Here is a 22014-nt window from a genome sequence, read left to right as displayed (position 1 = left end):
ATTCTAGTATTGTCAATGCCAACTTATGAGAAAATAACTAATAAAAAATTGAGCTCCAATAATGAATATAGAATTGATGAAGGAGGAAAATAATGTCTAATTCCATCATATACATGATGGAGTTAAGATTTTTTTTTGACTAAGCGAGACCCAAAAATGAAAAATAAAAATTCTGATGGTAATTTTTCAAAAATAGTAATATTTACCTTAAGAACACTTCTATAGCAATCAGGAAAATAAAAATTGTTAAAAATAAAAATATTATTTAAATCTAACATTCAGAAAGATTAGAATAATAAAATCAATTATGAATAAGTAATTTCATAAAAATATACTGTCATTTTAACTTATATTTAGCACTAATAAAAATTTTAGGAGGTCCATAGTCACCTTATGTGGCTGGATACATAGTAGTTAAACATCCTGTGATTGGTGATGGATTAAATTTTTTAATACCCTTAATTTTTCTTAAATATTATTTTTTACAAATATATTAACAGTAAACATATATTTTACATATATTTTTTAACAATAATTTTTAACGTAATTTCAATGATTTTAAGATAAAAAGAATTAATGAATTGCAACAATAGCATATTAGAGAAATCTTGAGTTTTAATACAGCAAAAATATACATTATTGAGATTATAATGCATTCTAGAATGGATAGGGTTATAAATCTTGACTGCAATACTTCACTGTATTTTAAAGCAACCTAATAATTAAAATTAGCTTGTTTTTTTTAAACTCTGGGACCACCATTAGGTATTGCTTCAGAGGATGAGATGAATGATTTGTAGTGTGTATGAAAATGCCAAGCCTGACTGGGATTCGAACCCGGGACTTCTGGATGAAAGGCCAAGATGCTGCTACCACTCGCACCACAGAGGCTGGAAAAAATTAGACTGTTTGACTGTATTAAACATGAAATTGTACATTGCACTGCCTTTCTGGCATGATTCATGACATTATGCTGCCATATTTTACTTAACAATTTAGTCTAGTCTCCCGTTCCTGTTCTACGCCTTTTTCTGTGAAGAGTTAAAGATTACTTAACTCTTTTCTTTCTTAATTAGTTTGGCTTTTATTGAAAGTGCATAGTCTCAACTCTATCATTTGTACAGTGTATATTTCTATGTAAGATGCTACCAAGTTATTTTTCACATAATGTACATTATGGTACAAATTTTTCATTAAAACAGCTGAAAAATAAGAATGATAAGAAAATTTTTGATTGAATAGAGAGGGAACAAAACAAAATTTGGTTCTGTAACAACTGCAGTTTGCAAAAGGTTTTTTTATGGTATATATCCAATAAGCCAGAGATGTATGTTATAAAAATGTTTGTTCTTTTTAATGTGGATATATATTTTAAACAGTAAAATTCAAAGTGTATTGTGGATTCTAGCCAGATGATGCACAAAAATGGAAAACACAATCAACAGATTAGTGACAAGAATAACACTGCAACTAAAAATGATCAAAATGTCACTATGGGAAATATTCGTTATATCACTTTCTCTTCTTAGTAACTGCACGAAGAACACTACTGCTGGAATTAAGAAAAAAGTACAGCCAGATATTTTTGTTGAAATAAATCATCATTACATTCATACGTGGCATGATTTTATCAAGTTAGCACTTTGTTATCTCAATTTCTTAAAAAGAGTAAAGTTATACTAAAAATACAAAAAAATATACAAAAATTATGCCAATTAATGCAACTTCTGGAAAAGCTTTAAAGCCAGAGATTCTTACAATCTACTTAATCTCGCCAGATGAAAGAGATGGAGAATATGTACTCAGTGTAAGAACGTTTTTTTGAAAAAACTATGAACAAAATTTTTTCATACCTGAATATTACCTATTATATATTTTTCATACCTGAGAGGATAGATATAGTTGAGGTCTATATTCGTTATGGATCGTTTGAAGAATCACGTCAAGTATTAGTAGAAAAATTTCCTAATGCCTGTTCCCAGCGAAAAGTACACATGATTTAGTTAAAAAGTGGCGTATAATAGGTTTGGTTTGAAATGTAAAGTGAAATAGGCAATCTTTCATTAGGACTCCACAGGCCATTGCTGATGTTGAAAGAATTACTGCAAGTCTAAAAAAATCACTACGCAAATTATCCCAACAATCTGGTGTTAAATACACATCTTGTTGTAAAATTCTTCATGAATTAAAATTGAAACCATACTGCATTAAAACTGTGCAACAACTGAAGAAGACAGACAAACCAAAATGACTTAATTATTGCCCCTGGCTTCTCAAAAACGTTGTTGGTGGACAGATATCGTATCTTATGTCACACGAGGCATGGTTTCCATTTATCCAGCCATGTTAATATGCAGAACACCAGGTATTGGATGGCGAGGAATCCTCACGAGATATTCGAGTGTCCACTTCACAATGAAAAAATTGGTGTTTGGTGTGCCGTTTCCACTAATTGTATAGTGAGAGCAATATTTTTTGACTGGACTGTCAATACTCAAGTTTACTTCACAATTTTCAAAGAATTCTATACACAATTAACTGATAATGAAAAAGAATATACCTTCTTCCAAGAAGTTGAGGCAGCGTGTCACATCAAACGTTTCACTGAACTGCGTTCATGCAGCTTTCACAAATGAAAGAACTCTCACCAGAGGACAGTGGCCTCCACATTCCCCAGAGTTGTCTACTTGCGATTTTTTCCTTTGGAGCTACTTAAAGGAGAGAGTTTATACATCTAATCCCCACAACATTAATGAACTGAAGGTGAGAATTCAACAAGAAACAAGTGCAATTGACAATGTTTTGTCAGATAATTCTCAATATGATGATCAGTCAAGCACAAAAGTGCATCAATGCCCAGGATGGTAATTTTGAACATCTTTTGTAGCAATAAGGTAAATAAATGCAACATTTAAATTTCATTTTATGTTTTTCTTATTTAATTTATCCGTTTCATTCATAAAATTTCATTCCAACGTAACCTATAGATTCTGCAGCGGTTACGTTATGGGGGGGTTCAGTTTTGTTTCCCACTCTGTATAAAAAAAATTTAATAATAGTTTTTGCTCCAAAATATAATTATGTTTTAATTGGTATATTATTTTAAAGCTGGTGGTAATAGATAAATAAGTATTTGTTTGTGTAATTATTTATTCACTAGATAGTACTGAAAATAGACAAACAATTAACACATTTGATATACATAACAATTTTTGTCACTTTACATACATGTCTAATTAAGGGGACATCTGTTAGTATGATTAAAGGGACTATGTGATTGCATAATATGAAACTGAATACCTGGTTCACCACTAGTGGGTTGCGAGTTGATCTAGTGGTGAACTTGTCATCGCAAATCAGCTGATTTTGAAGTCAAGAATTCTAAGGTTCAAATCCTAGTAAAGGCAGTTACTTTTATATGGACTTGGATACCAGTGTTTTTTGGTGGTTGGGTTTCAATTAACCATAAATCTCAGGAATGGTCAACCTGAAACTGTAGAAGATTACACTTCATTTATATCATCATTCATACATGTCATCCTCATTCATCCTTTGAAGTAATGCCTTATGGTGTTTCTAGAGGCTAAACAGAAAAAAAATAAAAATAATACTTGTTAAAGACTTGATGCAGAACACCTGGTCTTTGGTAACCAAGCAAATGTATATCATATCCAGGGACACTTTAATAACATCTTAAACGGACAAGAAAATGAAAATTCTAATTCTAATTTCTGCTGTAAGAAATATTCAGTCAAAAAAGATTTTTTTCATGAACTGGTATATTTTTAAGATATTTTGTGTATTGATTTAAAAAAGAATACTTTACCTGGTGCATGGGATAAGTAAGAAATGTTTCAAGCGATCTTCCTTGGCATGCTGGTTTATTTTCAAGACGAGATAAGAGTGCAGCAAACTGCGGTGACTGCTTGCATTCTGTTAGTACTTGCAAACTATAATGGTGGTTTCTAACATACTCTTGATAAATGCTCAACATTGGTAGAAGCATGTCAAAGAGATCTCCTAGACAAAAGGCAATGATCTTAACATTATAAAATGTAATTTATCTGCACATTTGAAATCTTGATATAGCGATTTCAGTTATAAATTCAAATTTATCAAAATTGAATTTAAAGTGACCAGCTTCATGCACGAATGTAATGGTGACAACCTAAATGGTATAAAATAAAAAAAAAATCTAAGTTTTAACCAATTCTGAAGACATTTTAATTATTAAAAACTACACATTAATTTTGTGGCACGCATTTATCTTTCAGTTTAGAAATTATTAGATACTGGTTTTATATTATTGCACTGAATTTTACAATTTTTGATAATCTTGTTTTCAACTGGTCTTGTCTCTCTAGAACAGGATCGGTAAATGATTTTGTTAAACAGACTGCTTGCATTTCGCAGGATTCATTCATTTCATACTGTCCTTGATTTTCAATTTGAGAAGAGCGGCTTTGGGGAATGCTTTCCCTTCTATATATTTTGCAATAAAAAGAAAGCAAAGACAATAGTAAGAAACAAAAAGGAAAATCTCAGTTGTATAAACATCACTTTAGGTAGCATAATATTGTCACGCTGGCTTAAATGTTTCGTTAAATGTACCTCTCTTGAAAACTTGCTCTGGAGCTAGTGTGAAGAGCTCGTACAAAAGAAACCTTGTCTTCTGAGCTTCATTGATTTTTGTGGAAATGTCATCAAGACAGTGTAACCATTGTTTCTACTCAAAATACTGACTTTGGGTTAGTACAGCATTTCACAACCTTTCAGTATTTCAGACCTAATTTTCAATCATAATTTTCGTCGCACCCCCCACTTTTACAATAATAATGTATTTTGACTCTAAAGCTACACTACGATCTTAATTACAAGCCTTACAAATTATTAAGAATAAGTAAATTTATAGATATTTGGCAACACCGATCTACTACATTGACAAAACCAGAATCGATGCCTCTCTATTGCTCTCTGTCTTACATCCACCACATCGGACATTCTCTCGTTTTCGCGACGTTCCGCTTGGTGTCGAACATTCTGGAACGTCTGCGCAAACGTGTATATTCTGCATCTCGTTCAATAACAGCCAGTCTCAGTCCAGTCGATATTTCTATCGCTATCGAATCTATCGTGAATGTGTATGTTGTAATTTGAATGTTAATTGCAATTAACGGTATTAAATATTCACGGCAGTAGATTCATACAGAATCATGGATAAATTCTTAAGTGGGAGTAAGCAAGCATTAGACGATAGTGAAGAATCAACAAGTGCACAGACAGCGTGATTCCGAAAATAAAATCAAGAAAATATTCTCAAGAATACTTAAATTTTGGGTTTACCAGTACTGAAGTAAATGAAGAAGATTCCCTTGTGTCATTTGCAGATATAATATACCTGTATGTCTCAGATATAATATAGACAATAAATTTGATACATTATTCGTGAAAATAGTTATAATCAAAGTTCCTTTTAATTTTTTTCTAAGCTGTGTGCACAAAAACCAATTGTGGCCAATCAACTTATTCAAAAATCAATTTGTGCAAAATATTTTATTATTATATACATATGTATCAATTATACAATACATTTATATATCTATAGATTTATATATGCATAGGGACAAGGGAAGCAATTTTAGAGCTCAGATTAACAGTAGAAGGAGATTAAAGAAAAACATACCAACATACTTGACATTTACAGACCTAGAGAAGGCATTCGATAACGTAGACTGGAATAAAATGTTCAGCATTTTAAAAAAGTAGGGTTCAAGTACAGAGATAGAAGAACAATTGCTAGCATTTACAGGAACCAAATAGCAACAATAATAATAATAATTGAAGAACATAAGAAAGAAGCCGTAATAAAAAAGGGACTCTGACAAGGATGTTTCCTATCCCCGTTACTTTTTAATCTTTGCATAGAACTAGCAATTAATGGTAGAGTAATTTAGACCCTGAGTAACAGTACAAGGTGAAAATATAAAGATGCTACGATTTGCCGATGATATAGTAATTCTAGCTGAGAGTAAAAAAGATATAGAAGAAACAATGAAAGGCATGGATGAAGTCCTACGAAAGAACTACCGCATAAAAATAAACAAGAAAAAAACGAAAGTAATGAAATGTAGTAGCAATAATATAAATGGACCACTGAATATAAAAATAGGAAGAAAAAAGATTACGGAGGTAGAAGAATTTTATTATTTGGGAAGTAGTATTACTAAAGATGGACGAAGCAGGAGCGATATAAAATGCCGAATAGCACAGACGAAAAAGAGCCTTCAGTCAGAAATACAATTTGTTTACATCAAAAATTAATTTAAACGTTAGGAAAACGTTTTTTAAAGTATATGTTTGGAGCGTAGCTTTTATATGGAAGTGAAACTTGGACGATCGGAGTACCTGAGAAGAGAAGATTATAAGCTTTTGAAATGTGGTGCTGTAGGAGAATGTTAAAAATCAGATGGTGGATAAAGTGACAAATGAAGAGGTATTGTGGCAAATTTATGAAGAAAGAAGCATTTAGAAAAATATAATTAAAAAAGATAAACTTATAGGCCACATATTAAGGCATCCTGGAATAGTCGCTTTAATATTGGATGAACAGGTAGAAGGAAAAAATTGTGCAGGCAGACAACGTTTGGAATACGTAAAACAAATTGTTAGGGATGTAGGATGTAGGGGGTATACCGAAATGAAACGACTGGCACTAGGTAGGGAATCTTGGAGAGCTGCATCAAGCCAGTCAAATGACTGAAACAAAAAAAAACTGTATAGATATTTAAACGAAAACAATTAGGTAACTAGTTTTTTTATTTTAGATTAAAATTTTTCTTACTTTTTTAAACTTTTTGTCTTTTGTTTTTCATAGAAATTCATTCTTTGTAAACTTCATTTGTATTGATTTCTTGACCATTGGCTAAATGTAATTTAACTCTCATAAGGTCACCCAAGTGTTCATTTTTGAGTCTTTTTCGGTATTTTGTTTTTATGAAATTGATAACAGAAACTCCACATTCGCAGTCTACGCTAGATACTTGAAAAGTTCCCGTATGTTATATAGAAAGGAAAAGTTAAAAAATCCAGGATTAGTTTCGACAAAGGCTAATGTATCGCTAAAAGTCTTGAACAATCCTGTTTTATCTTTCTCTAGAATTGTAAATTTCAATTCTGAATCATTCGTTTCATATTTTATCTATATCAACGTTTTTATTTGCCACACATTATAAATATTTTTTTTTGGAAAGCTGTGTTGTTTCCTGAATTTTAATTATTTCATTATAAAAACGCTTGCTAGTCTTTTAATTCTTCATCTGGAAATCTGCTCAAAGTGCAAACATATACGTTTAATAGATCGAATTATAGCTGATGTATCAATACAATTTTGATGTTCCGATAATATTTCTCACAGTGTCGCTCCAAAAAAATCTTGTATCCCAAATATTAAGTTTTTAGATTGTTAATTTTAATTTTTACATACGGATGAGCATCAATAACTGTTAAATCACTTTTTGTAGATATTTTACAAGGAAGTAAGCTCGTCTAATACATCTTTCAGAGCAAATATTGTAACCCAATATTTAGAATTAGTCAGAATTCTTTCACAATATTTGCAAATGAGGTCATTGTATTCTGCGATTTGACTTTTACAATACTTTAATAACTTTACTTTTGACTTTACTATACATTAATTATCATAATTTTTTACTTAAGCATCAACTGCAAAATACCTGGATAACCATCTAACTTTATTTAATGGTTTAAATGATATAACATCGTGGTCTGTCACTTGAGCTATTCTTCAAAATTTTTTTTTGATGCTAAATCGGTGAAAAATTGTGCACACAGTTTTAATCAAATTTTCTTTATCATGCGTAATAGATACATTTTTTCATGCGTCATTTAATCCTAAATCTTCCCTATGTGTTAGCGTTGTTCAATTAAATGTGATCTCTTTTGAGAATTGCTGCTATCATATTTTTCTTCCGAAGCACACTTGCTTAATTTTTTCTACAATCGACATACTATGGCAATTTTTCAGTTTCGCTATACCTCCGAATACAGTTTTGTATACAATTTCATTGTCAACATGATATTTAAAGTACAAAGTTAGCCCTTTTTATACAGAAATATCAGTTCTTTCATTTACAATAAGAGCATGAAAACTAGATTTTCTCACTTCATTAAATATGTTCTTATAAGTGTAGAGAGCTTAGGCATTCAACAAATTTAAATGCATAATTTTTGCTTCTCCAATTTTGAGGTATTTTTATAAATTTTTCCTTGTGCTAATGCTTGTCAACAATGGAATTAATTGACACATTGATTTTTATTGGCAATATCACGTATCCAATTAGAATCTTCACCAAATCATAATTTTATTTTTTATATTCTTATTTTTCCTTTTTAAATTGATGTTCGTTCTTCAGAAGTTCCATCAAAATTTTTAAATTCCACCTTTTTCAAATGTTTCACTACATTTACCGCTTCTCTATGTGAGTTTTGAATTAAATGACGTTTCAAATTATCTAATTTCCATGAATCCCACCTTTTTCCCCATACTAAATTTTCCCGGAGATTTTGCTTCCTCCCAAAGAGTACATAGAATATTTCCAGTTACTTCATCATATTGAAAAATTTCATTTAATTTTACGCCTTCTCTTTTATCTAAAGATGGTGTATCAGTTTCTACTAATATTGAAAGTCATTCCTTTTCAAATGATATGCGAGCTATCTTACCGGAATTTGCTTTTTAATTTCGATTCTTCGTTTTTTATTTGAATGTTTAAGAATAAATTTTCAATATAATTATTATTACAGTATAATTTAATGTGTTATAATTATAACTTAAAACGAATAATAAAAATAAGTATCGTATTTTTCCACCAGATCTTTACAGCGAGTATAAAAAACCAAATTTAGAGTAATAACCACATTACACTTGTACGCATTGTTAATTAATTTGTAATTGACTCATATTCCAAGGCAAGTAAACAAGTTATGCTCACGCGTACCTTTTTGTGAATATTTTTTTTAACGTCATTTGCTTATATCACATGCGCAGTGTTGTTCACAGCGTTGTTGTTTGGTCAAGCAGGGACGAACGTAGTCTTTTTTGTGTGTAGTAAAGTATTCTTCGTTTACCTAATATTAGTCGACTATGTATTCTTTGTCGAGATGTCATTTGTGTACAACGCGTGCACTTTGTAACTTGAGCATACCTTGTAATGTTTACAACTGAATTTTTTTGTGAGTTGTAGTTACAAACTCCCGTGTGAAAGTCACTCTGTATGCTACTCAAAAATTAAATGTCATTTTGTATACCTTGCATATTTACAATAGTTGATTTTAGATGGGCCGGGAATATATTTCTCTGTGCAATTTATTGTAATACCTCTAAATCATTGCGCAGCAGCGCAACCGTGTAGCTTAGAGAGAACTGTGGTTATAATATTTAGTTCTCACACTTACGCAGGTGCAGGCTTGCTTTCTTGGTATGGAAAACTAATTGTTTTATTGAATTCTGAGGATATTTTTCGACCCTCATGAAGTTTTCACAGTTATTTGTATTCAGTCTTAGTTGTTTTAAAAAAAAATAATTCATATGATATATATACCTGCTATTATTTCTCTGCTTTACTTTTGTTCATATCTTTCAGAGCTTACACCATATTCAAATGGTGTTACAGAGTTTCCTTAGAAATTATTATCCACTTATATTTTCCTTTCCAGCATTGATCTGTTTATTTTTATAACTATAATCTTTCTGTGTATTTTAGCAGCTGTTCTCATTCTCATTTCTTTCTGATATGTTTTCAATATATAACTTGATAGTTTTACATTTTGGCTTTTTTTCACACAATCTTGTGTTATTTTCTACTTGCTCCATTTAAGTTTCTTGCAGTCATAATTTTTCAACATGGCTACATCTCTTTTTCAACCATCATTTCTTTACTGCTTTGAACTGTAGTTGCATTTCTTAAATTATAAATTTCTACATTTTTACTGTTTTTCATGTTCTAGAATTTCTACATTCGTCCATCTCTTTATTAAATCTCTTCCTATATCCATAGTTTTGTACCAAACATGAAAAACCTTTTACACTTTTTAAGTAGTGCTCTCCTCCAAATGTGATTTGGGATTCTTTTGTCATGAATATTTCATCCAATAGAATGACATTAAACTAATAAAAAAGAAGTGGAACGGACTCCTCAAAAGAAAAAATACACAATGCATTTTACATTCCCTTGAAAAATATAGCTATAATTTTCCCGTGCTTTTAGGTGTACTTTCAGCTGCTTTTGTCAGCTGAATGTACAGTAGTCAAACAAAGCCCGGAAATAACTAAGCTCTTGTAGTTGATGCTTTCAACCATCAGTTAGTTAGCATTCTTAACAATTACTGAAAAGGCTGCTATCCCCATTTGTAGAAATCACTGGCCGTGCACATGATTAAATTAAATAATTTAACTTTAAGGTTCTTAAACCCTTGTAGCCATTGGGTCTTTATTTGTCGTATGTAGTGTTTGTTTAATGGCAGCAGTTACAGCTACCATCATAGTATATATGTGGAATTTTGTAAAAAAAAACCCTCTAAACAATTAATTCTGCTTCAGATTGTTACTTCCACTTCAGCCCATGACTAATTATTTGTCAAGCTTATCTGTACTTAACGTCCATATTTAAGATTCTTTTGTTGTTTGCTGCCTACAAATCACCTAGTACCTGGAGTGTAATTCAAAATAAGTATAGTGTAAGTCCTGCATCAAAAGCCAATGAAGTGACAACTCAGAGCTACCTACCTAATGTAAGGTGTTTACTCACTTGGTAATAACATTTCCTACCTGTTTTCATAAAAATATTATCTTCTTTAATTTATTTGATTAATTTCCTTTTAATGATGTGGTTCTAAAAAAAATTATTACGCTGTGTTTGAAGAGTGATGTTATTTAACATTAAACTGCATTTAGTATGTAAAAAAAATAATCATTTGTTTTATAAGTTCGTTCTCTTTAAATTCTTATTTACCATTTTTTCATATAGAAAAGAGAAAAAGAATAAATGACAGTTATAATTTTTTTACTTTATTCTTTAATAAAAAGATTTGCTTCCTAAATACAATTTATTATGCATTCAGGACTGAGTGTAGTTGTGTTATACAGTATCTGTAGTTTATGGACATTAGGTTTGATCTCTGTTATATGTTTTTATTTAATATGTTTTATTTTGAAATTTTACTAGACTTCTCATTTCAACACATGCTGAGAGAAATTATTTAAAATAATTTCTGTGTACACACTTTGTCTCAGCCATATGTTTTATTGAAGTTATGTCAAGAATTCGATAGTTGGGCTCTCTTTAAATTATGCAGTTCCTTCCACTTTACCCCTCAAGTAAAACTAACATTTAAAAACATGTTTCTTAACAATTCACTTGCAATTCACAAGAGAATCTCAGAAAACAAGTATTCCCCTGTCACACTGAGCAACTTAAAAATCATTTTCTACTTCCTTCCAATTTCCACTAACTGAAGTCATGTTTAATTAACGTGTTTAAAGATCTATTTGCCGTTCTTTTGTTATCAACGTAAATTTTTTTTTGTATTTTCAAGTTTTAATCAATAGTTTTTAAAAAAATTACAACTTTTACAAAATAAGAAGGTATTGTATTAACGTACAATTAATATGAAATATATATATTTGAATTTTTAATGAATCTCATTTTACATTTACAGTTATGAATTTGTGTACTTCTTTACTGCAAGTAAAGCTGATGAATCTCTTTTCTGGTGTTTAATTCAAAACTGTAATTATACAATCCATGCATTAAATAACTCTGTTATTATATTCTATGTTATATATGAGCTCAAGGCTGCTCAATAAATTATATAAAACCAATTTCTGAGTTGACAGCAAATTCATTGTTTATCAAAGCAAGTGAAGGCCTCAGCATATGATCTACTCTAAAGTCTAAAAACGCGTTAATTTTACCCTGAAAACTATATTGTGAATTTTTGAAGTCAGAAAATTACAATAGATTATATTATGGAGATTTTCAATCGCCTAAATAAAAAAAAATTGCTAGCTACAAGGCTGCCAAGAAACTATGAGGAAGTTAGAAATAATATGTGTTAAATAAATATAAAAATTCTGATAAAATTCGTTCACATTTCTTTTTTATTAAAAATATTTTGTTGCCTCAATTTTAATTTTTTTTTTCTTATTTAAATTTTACCTTAAGTTTAAACTTTACACTAAGTTTGTTTGTTATTACTAATAAAAATATATTGTACCTTGAATAAAACACAAATAATAATAATCCGTGCGGGGTTTCCGCCACCATCAGGTGTGTCCCAAAGTGGCAGATAGGGGAATGCTCGGCAGATATACCGGGTAAGTGATAAAAAAATAAAATACGGGTAATAAAATATCATCCGCGGACCAAAACGCATCCAAACTCAGGCACGTCTGTATCTGTATCAGGCGACGTTCTGGTAAGCGTCTGTTTACCGTTTTAGAGGCGGCTGCCTTCAGAAGTGTGCTATCAGAGAACCACAGGCCATCTGGAGCTTATCCAGCAAAACCAATTTTTTTTTATTAATAGAGAATCAAAATTATGATAATAGCTCGGAGCGGCAGGTTCCCTCCGGCGATGACTCTTCGGAACCGTCGTAATGATTCGCTCGATGCAGGGAATGATGAACCGAGCGGCGTCCTTCTGCGAATCGGCACCGCAATGAATCAAAAAAAGAAAACCTAACCGGATTAGATAACTGTGTAATTACATCACACCGTACTCCGCGCAGGTCACGAGACACGGCTTGGTCAGAAACGGAGAACAAAGAAATCATGAAGTGTTTTTATTACTGTCTGATGCAATCAAGAGGCACCGAAAGAGAAATCTACGACCTATGGAGAGCGGAAGACCCAACATCGATAATAAGAAACTGGGTAATCAGAGTCGACAGATTGAGAAGAGCGAAAGAATTAGTGACGCCGAGAGAAGATTGATTCAACGAGATGTGTGGAGGGCGATACGAGCCGAAAATGAGCGCCAACCTGGCGGAGAACATAGGATTCAGTCAGGCAAATCAGGGTCAAGACGTTAACGAAGTGGCTGCTAATGTCAGAGGAAATAATAAGAGGAAGAATATTGACTAAACTGATGGCAATGAAGGACCTTCTATCACAGCAGTACGATGAAATCACAAAATGGAGATGCATCAAAAATTCCCTCCGATCAAGACAAAAGAGAATCCCCGCATATGACAGAAACTAAGCAAAATCAACCTGTAATCCAAGATATCGTGAAAAACACTGAAGAATTGGAAATAACAGAGATCAATGATCTCATACATGCTGCCGCGCGATTAGTAATATCCAACAGGAAAAGATTGTAAGAAGAAAAATCAAAGGCAGTGGAGAGAAAAGGAGAAGAGAGGCAGAAGAATTACACAACCAAGGCAGGAACCTCCTTGGGCCAGGAGCATCAAGAGTAGAATCATGCAATTGAGAAGAGAATTGGTTGATGGCGAAAAAAAGGATGGAACACATACCAATAAAAGAGTGAGGGAACAAATCCAGAAATTCAAAGATAAGTGTAAGATTGCTAATGAGGCAAACCGTGCTGCAATTGTAGAGACGCTCAAGCAGCAAATTGCAAAAGTGCAAAGAATATGACGATACAAAGAGAGAGTAGCGTTCTGGAATGATAATATAAAATTCCAAGAATATCCAAAGCGATTCTACAGGAAAATCAATGGGAAGAACAATATAAGCGCGGCGACAATGTAACTAAAAACGAAATGAGATTTTGGGTTGACATATGGGAGAGAGAAATTCACACAAGGTCAATGCAGCATGGATTGACGTAAAGAAAACTGCACCCACAACTTTAAAATATGGATAATGCAAATGATATATGCGGTCACGAGGTACAAGAGGTGTTGAAGAAAATGAGAACTGGTCAGCTTCAGAACATGAATGGGTACAAAACTTCTGATTGAAAAGATTATACCCAAACTCAAAGATAGGCATGTGGAACATGAAGACCCAGATAGTGCCGATAATTATTGGGGCCCTTGGAGTGATTCCTAAGGATCACAAGTAGATCTACAGAAAATACCAGGCAAAAATAGAAGATGTACAAGACGTAGAAGTCTCAATGGCACGGCACACATACTGAGAAGAGTGCTGAATTAGGAAAACTCTATTTGAGTATCTGGGATCCTGCACCATCCATTTACAGTGTGCAGGAGGTCACAAGAAGCATGGGATGGTTACCAAATGTTATCCCAAAGTGAATTGATTATATATAATATTACAGTGTTACAAATAAACCTTGTTATTGTTATTGATTATTATTTGTTACTTGTTATGTATATTTTATTGTTACTTAATTTTCTTTGTGATTGTCCTTGTGCTTTGATGTGTGAAAGTATTTATTAGCATGTGAGTGTAGAATGAGTGGTCATCCACTGGACTCCAGAAAGGGAGGTGTTAATGGTCTTTCCCCCAAGTATGCTGGTTGTGTGCCGGAGGACATCCAAGGGTGTCCCCAGCCAATTGGCATCCACCTGGGATGTTTGTAAATTTTTCACCACCATCGAACTAACCATAGAAACAAGTTCAGGATATTAAAGAAAATAATAATAAAAAATAAAATATAACTTCAAAATTAGTAAATTAATTTGAATGGCTGTATTTAAGAGATAATTCTTTATAATTATTTTCTTCTAATCGCTATTGCTAATAATTTAAACTAAAAAACTAGATCATGAGATATTTTCAAGCATGCACTCTTAATAACTTAAAATAAAGATCATAGATAACATAGAAACTCTCTCTCTCTCTCTCTCTCTCTCTCTCTCTCTCTATATATATATATATATATATATATGAAAGTGTTTTAATCAATTTGTAATCTTGTATTAACTACAGTAAATTAGTACTATTTTCACTAACAGGTGAAAATACCTGAAGAACAAACTGTTGTTTGTTCTTTTGTTTGAAATACATTGCCACAGATTTTGAATGTTTTTTTCTAAAATTTTAAATAAGTGATTTAACGACCACGCAGCATTCTAAAGTAACTAAATATTCTAGTTTCGTCGATTACAAGATTGTAAACACATATTTTGTATGTTAACATAGAGTAATGAGTGCACTTGTTTTTAAATTTTTAAATATTATTTAAATAAGATAATTAATAATATATTTTTTTAAATATGTATATGAATATACAAATATGAAAATCGGTTTTATATTCTTACCAAGCACTAATGTAGGCCAACTTTCCATTCTTGAAGTTAATCCTTTTAAAAAAATTTGGTGTAAGAAGAGAACTGTTTCACTGTTAAGAAAAATTGAATTGACGTCTTCGTGGGAACACGGTGGTTTTTTTGAACTTGCTGCCATCTTAAAGGGTCGAAGGAAACATGAGACAAGAACTTCCATCTGTTCCATGTACTCTTCTTCAGCTTCAACCATACGAAAAACAAGGCTATATTAAAAAAAAAAAACAAACAAAATATTACCAGAATTAAATATCTCTGTATTTAAAATAAACAATTGGAAAAACTTATCCGCTATCAACTTTTCTACTGACAGAAAGCTAAAAACAAAACATAATAATCACTTCTATAATCACTGTTTCATTGCTGTAGATATTCAACTATAATAATAGAGAAGTAGATCATAGTGTACAAAAAGTGTAAAACAAAAATCTTTCTATATAAATATACGACATTTATTATATTTTCCATGAAAATCATCATAAGTGTTTTGTGCAAATACATTTTTATTCTGAAAAGACTTTGAGAAATCGTAGAAAGCCAGCCAGTCCATTAGCTGATTACTCACATTGCGATTTATCCCCTTGCTCCTTGTCAACTTGTTAATCAATCATTCTAACAAAAAACCTTTAAAATTTTCCTCGATTAGTTTGTATAATATGTAGAATACGTTAAGGAATTAAATTAAAGAAGAATGTAGTGCTGATAATGTGAAAGTAGTACAGGATAAAACAAAGGATAGAAAGGTAAACTGCCATTTCAAGGATATTGTCACTATTAAATCTACAATTATTGCCCAAGTATTATTAATACTACATTTTATCTCTTTCAGTGTGTAAAAGGCACAAGAATTATAACTATAATTTGCTTCTATATTTGTTTGCATTTTCCTGACTATTTGGCAGTCATTTATTATGAGAATTATAATATAATTGATTTGGAGGTACTATTGTTAAGGTATCCATCACAACAGGCAAATTACAACTCTCATCATTTCAGATTAATATGCTGATAGATTTTTTAAATATAATATTTTTGAACAGTTAGACCTCCAAATTGATAATAACACCTTTAAAATATGTATTTTCACTTAATGGCAGCGACTTCAAACATGGTTGAACAAGTGTGTGAGAACTCTTGGTTGCTCATGTTTTGAGGACCAAGGGCCCATTTTTTATCAGTTTAATGACAAAGAACTGTTGGCATTGTCACTATTTTTTAAGTCAAGTTTCTTTGATCTATGATTGTAATTGTACCTGATAAGGTTAAATCTGATGAGGATTGAATTCAGTTGCCAATAAAGGAAGGCCTTTTCACTACAAAATAGTACAGTAATATAATAATAATAATAATTCTGTAATAATTTAAAAATACATCTGTATTTTGGATGCTGCATTTATAGATGTTATTTTCAAATTTATTAATATAAATAAAAATTTATTTATATTTTGCCTTGTATGCCATTTATTATGTTGTACATTGATTTCTTTTTCATACCTATATATTTGCTGTAGAATGACAATTTCTATGTAAACCCTTGCTGCTGGTTTTTGTAGTACAGCCAGTAAATGATATATTTAATGACATAGTAGAAAACAAATTTTTTATGGCATCCTGTTCTGCTAGACATGCACACCTTAACTTTCAGCCTCAACTCACTTTCAGCTTCAAAATAACAGTTAAAAGAATAGGGCGATGTTGTTTTGTAATGAAAGGAAAGTTGAGTTAGGGTAAAAAGTAGCAAAGAGGGTTCACTTTTTTGTTTTCCTTCAGGGTTTTGTTTAAAAAAAAAAAATTGAATAAATTACAGGAATTTCACCGGTTAATGGGACTGAACAATAAAGTAACACCATCTTTGATTTTTACCGATATTATGAAATTAATTATTAAGTTTACAACGTATGAATAAAAAGGTGTAGCGCTCAATTTATGTCAATATAGATGTAGACGCAGTGTCATTTGCCCAACAACATAATTTTCACTGAAGAATACGGGTTGAAATAAGAAGAAATAAATAATGTTTTAAATAAATTAATTAATTAAATGGTAAAGTAAATAATGATATTATTTAACAATTAGTAACAATAATTGTTTGTTAGCTATGACAATAAGTCACATAAAAGTGGAGGCATAGTATTTATGTTAAATACAATACAGAATTGGGACATATAACTTGTAACAGTCAATTTTAATCTGAAATGGTCATTGAACTTTCAAAATTCAATTACAGAAAGGTAATATTTTATGAAATTTTTAGATTTTTATGTGTTTTAAAATGGAGACTGGGCTAGGTTTTCTGTAACTTTTCACATAATAAATATTATTTAGTTAATTAATATAATAAGTTTTCGAGGATTTTAATCTAGATGAAATTAAAAAGGTTAGTACCAGTAATGAATTCCTTAATATTTTTTAGAACTATCATTTTAAGTAATGTTTAGCTCCTTTTAGTAAATACTTCTTAGTATTTTTTTAAGTACTGCTTTCATATTATAGTACATGATTTAAAAAATATTACCAATGTAGTTAAGTGAACAATATTGGATAATATTATATAAATTAAACTAACAGTTAATCCCTAACAAATTTTTAGTCACATTTAAAATAATGAATTATCAAATTGCTGCATTTTGTCAAACTAGAATTATTAGAAATGATGTTGAGTATGGTAGATTGGTCAGACATAATCAGAAAAAAAATTAGCCTAATTTGAAATGTAGTAGATTAATAAACTATTTACACATAAGTTCAGTGCAGCTTAAAAATAAATGAAATGAATGAACATACACTCATTTTTCTCAATTTACTAACTTGAGAGAACAAATTAGAAAAAAATATATTTTATAGAAGTAAACAGGAACTACTCAGAATAAACATCCGTAACAATATTTAAAAGAACATATATATGTATATTCATTCCATTGAATAGGAATATATATTGTATATTCCATTCCACGAAAAGGAATTACAAAGCTAAAAGTCTAAAAAGTGATAGAGATATAAAAACATCTTCAAATAATCTGTGAGGATAACAGCAATAAATAAGGAAAGAGATATTATTTATTTAAATAAAAAATAGTGATTATCAAAATTTGTGGATTTGTAATGAAAATTTAACATATCATAATAAGGAAATTAGCTACTCATTTAATAATTATGAGTACTCTCATAGGCATAAATTATAGCATTTTTATAAGCATAAATTAATCTAAAAAAAAAATAAGGAAATGTACAAAGATTCAAATTCTCATAAAGGCACTTTATTAAATTATTCTATTGTACCTGTAAAACCACTCACAAAGGAGTGTATGTACATTCTTATATTTTTATAATATTCTTATAATAATTAGGTCTCTAAAAAAATAATAAATCTTATGTTATTGATGAAATATCATGAAGGTATTAAATATTTATGTAAATTTTCTTATTTTGAAACAGATATTAACTGGAGTATGGTCAAGTTGATTATAAACTAGAGTTGTGAAATGTTAACATAAATTCTGATGGAAGAACTTGAAGAAAAAGAAAAAACTGAACTGTTCTGATGGACAATTACAATAAATTCTAATAGAGATTGCATCCCTTGTCTGGTGAGAATTGGTTGGTATCATTTTTTATTCTTTAAATTTAAAAGATTGATGAACATAACAAGTTATTTATCATTTAATTCAGAATTAATTTAATTTATTTTTCATTCTTTTTGGTGATTTTAAAATTTATCAGACCTATCAGAAGACACAAGTTGGCTGCACATAATGTAATATTCCTGATGGATAAAACGGCTGGTACATTATTATTACATTTTAATGTACTATTATTAATAGTATTCCACTTAATGTAATATTATTAATATAATTTAAGTGGCTTGAAAATACATTTAAAGTTATTTTAGGTTGTTTGGAAAACAAATAAAACTGGTGTTAATTGATATTGAAGGATAATAAAAACAGTTCATCAAAGAAGGTAAGCATCATTCCCTTATTGATGTTGGTATTTTCCCACTTCATAGCAGTAAAAATGCATTATTAAAGAAAAAACATTTCTTTGTGAGTGTAATCAGTCTTCAAGATTGGCTAGATCTGAATTTAGTAAGCTAAATAATGATCTTTCCTCAGAAAAGCTTAGCCAGAATTCGTGAATTTTCTTTAACAAGTTCTATATTTTGACATTGTGCTTCATTTTTTGACACAACAATAGAAAAATACTGATAAAACAGATATTGCCATACAGATTCCAACTACTATTGTTATTACGTTTAGGTTTATCCGATATAATGAATCACAAAAATGATATTGGTTAATGAAAAAAGTAATAATAAATTAATTAATAATAAAATAATTGAAATTACAACAGAAATAAGGTTATTATTACAATCGATCGCAAAACAAAAAATACTTGCAAGTGGGCTTATAAGTAAACATGAGCAAATATCGACAAAATTGTAATAATTTCCTTTTTTGAATAATTTTAGGTCAGTAAAAGTATATTATGTATGTTAAAATTAAGCAATAATTGATATTTTCTACTTATAACTACCACATTTTGATTTTTAAATACAGATTTTATATTAATGACTATTACTGGAAATATTTCAAATTATTCTAACACTTTACCTGTTTCTTTTCCTCATGCTTTCAGCATGTGGACTTTTAATGTACTGTTCGACTATTTGTTTCCATCTTCTTCTACATAGCCATCCTCGAAAGAAACTTTGAACTTTTTTAATTTTACGCAACTCTAGTGTTTCTGCTTCAGTTCGAGGACCACCACTTCCTCCAGAAACACCTGGTCCAGCTCCTGTATGTGTGCCAGTTAATGTTCCACCAGCTCCACTTGAATATGTTGTAATCGGTCTCCATTCTTTCTTTAATGCACACAACTGCAACATTCAAAAATCAAGAAACTGATTTGATCAGTTCTATTAATATTTTTTTTGATTACTTTCAACTAGAATAAAGAAAATTATACCAGAAAGAAAATTTCAGATTTAGCAAAATAAAATCTGTAAGCAAAACATTGGTTTTACAATACAGTAAAAAGTGACACTAAAACCCAAATCACACTATGAACATATTGGAATACAGGTCCCAGCATCCTCAAAACAGTAGGACCAACCTGCACTCACCAAACCCAAATCTGAGAAGGACATAAGGATAAGAGAGACAGGCAAGTGGTTAGAAAGAAAATGACCCATTGAGAAAACAGTGCAAGATATTAAAATAAAATTAGTTTTTTTTAATTTAGATTGGTACATAATAGTAGACTAAATAATTCACATCAGGATGAGTAGGTATGATGCTCTAAGGATAAAAAAGGAACAGCTCCAGAATATGCTTGGATGAATCAAAGGAAACCTTGGTTCTGATCAAACCATGATCAGAACAGTGTCGCCAAATACAAAGAATTTCTAAATTAGTAACACAAAAGTAACAAACGTGAAATAAATGTGTAAAGGTCTAAATATAAAATCTAAAAATTAATTACATTTCAGAAGGCCTTGACGAACATTCTTTATATCCACATGAGCACATGCACACACTCACACAAACAAACATACACACACACACACACACACACACACACACACGAATTTGCATTATGATAATTGATAAAAATTGATGCAGGAAGTTTAGGATTTTTTTTAAATTTTATTTATTATTTAAAAATTCATTGACATGATAATATTATTTTGTGCCTCTGTTTAAAAAGCTATTCATAAACACCAAGTCCAGATAGTATTTTGGGTCTTTTACTAAAAAAAATTCATTATGTGTACTAGTGTTTTTTACCTCTGAATAATGTTGTAAAAATGTTCTTATTGTTTGTTTACACATCCCATTGTATATTAGTGGACAATATTAATTGGTATAATAACAAATTTTAATTTCTAATTTCCAATAATGACTTGGCCAAACATTCACAAAAACTGTGTTTGAAGATTTATGTAAAAATATTACTTGCTAATGCACAAAGTTATTCACAGAATTTGCATTGAAGAATTTTTCAATTAAATTTTTTTATTTACACAAAAAACAGAGACAACAGTTTGTTAAAACCACTGCTGTCAAGATTTGTTTATCACTTGTAGAATCTATGTTAACTGGAAATCACTAGAGTAATAATTAAACTGAAATTGTGTCATAAAACGTCACTGAAGTCAGTATTATGACAACTAAAGAACCAAAATAGGTTTGAAAAATATTTTCAAAGTTGAAAATTTAAAAACAATAGAAATTTGTTGGAAGAAGACTTATCTAGAGCAGACGAAATTGATGAAAAGATGAAGGATTTTGTACCACCTTCAGAAGCAGTTTCATTATGAGATACTGTCAAGAAACATACAAGATAGAAAGAAAAACTAAAGCACAGAATAAGTAAGTAATTTCATAGGTAGGTAGTGTAAACCCAACGAGTTGGTCTAGAGGTGAACTCATCATCGCAAATCAGCTGACTTTAAAGTCGAGAGTTCTATGGTTAAAATCCTAGTAAAGACATTTACTTTTACACTGATTTAAATTCTAGATTGTGGATACCGGTCGTTCTTTGGTGGTAGGGTTTCAATTAACCACACATCTCAGGAATGGTCGACCTGAGACTATGTAAGATTCATTTACATTCATACATATCATCCTCTGAAGTAATACTTTATGGTGGTTCCGGGGGCTAAAAAGGTAGATAGTGTAACATTAAAAAAACATACTGGAAAATCTCAGAGTTACC

General features: G+C 30.6%; 1 protein-coding gene across 1 annotated transcript in view; it reads right to left on the bottom strand.

Annotated features, from left to right (window-relative positions):
- LOC142317735 (ras-specific guanine nucleotide-releasing factor 1-like) overlaps window positions 1–22014 on the bottom strand; it is a 526102-nt gene that overhangs the window by 229744 nt on the left and 274344 nt on the right. The window contains exons 7-10 of the mRNA XM_075354282.1: window positions 19908–20173; window positions 15274–15503; window positions 9621–9623; window positions 3827–4020 (exon numbers count right to left, since the gene is read on the bottom strand). Of these exons, the coding sequence (XP_075210397.1) occupies window positions 3827–4020; window positions 9621–9623; window positions 15274–15503; window positions 19908–20173 (693 nt within the window). The remainder of the gene's footprint in view (window positions 1–3826; window positions 4021–9620; window positions 9624–15273; window positions 15504–19907; window positions 20174–22014) is intronic.

This window comes from Lycorma delicatula, chromosome 1 (assembly GCF_047948215.1).
Source record: "Lycorma delicatula isolate Av1 chromosome 1, ASM4794821v1, whole genome shotgun sequence".
Taxonomy (NCBI): domain Eukaryota; kingdom Metazoa; phylum Arthropoda; class Insecta; order Hemiptera; family Fulgoridae; genus Lycorma; species Lycorma delicatula.
Note: the sequence above shows the minus strand (reverse complement) of the source record. Positions and strands in the feature narration are given on the sequence as shown.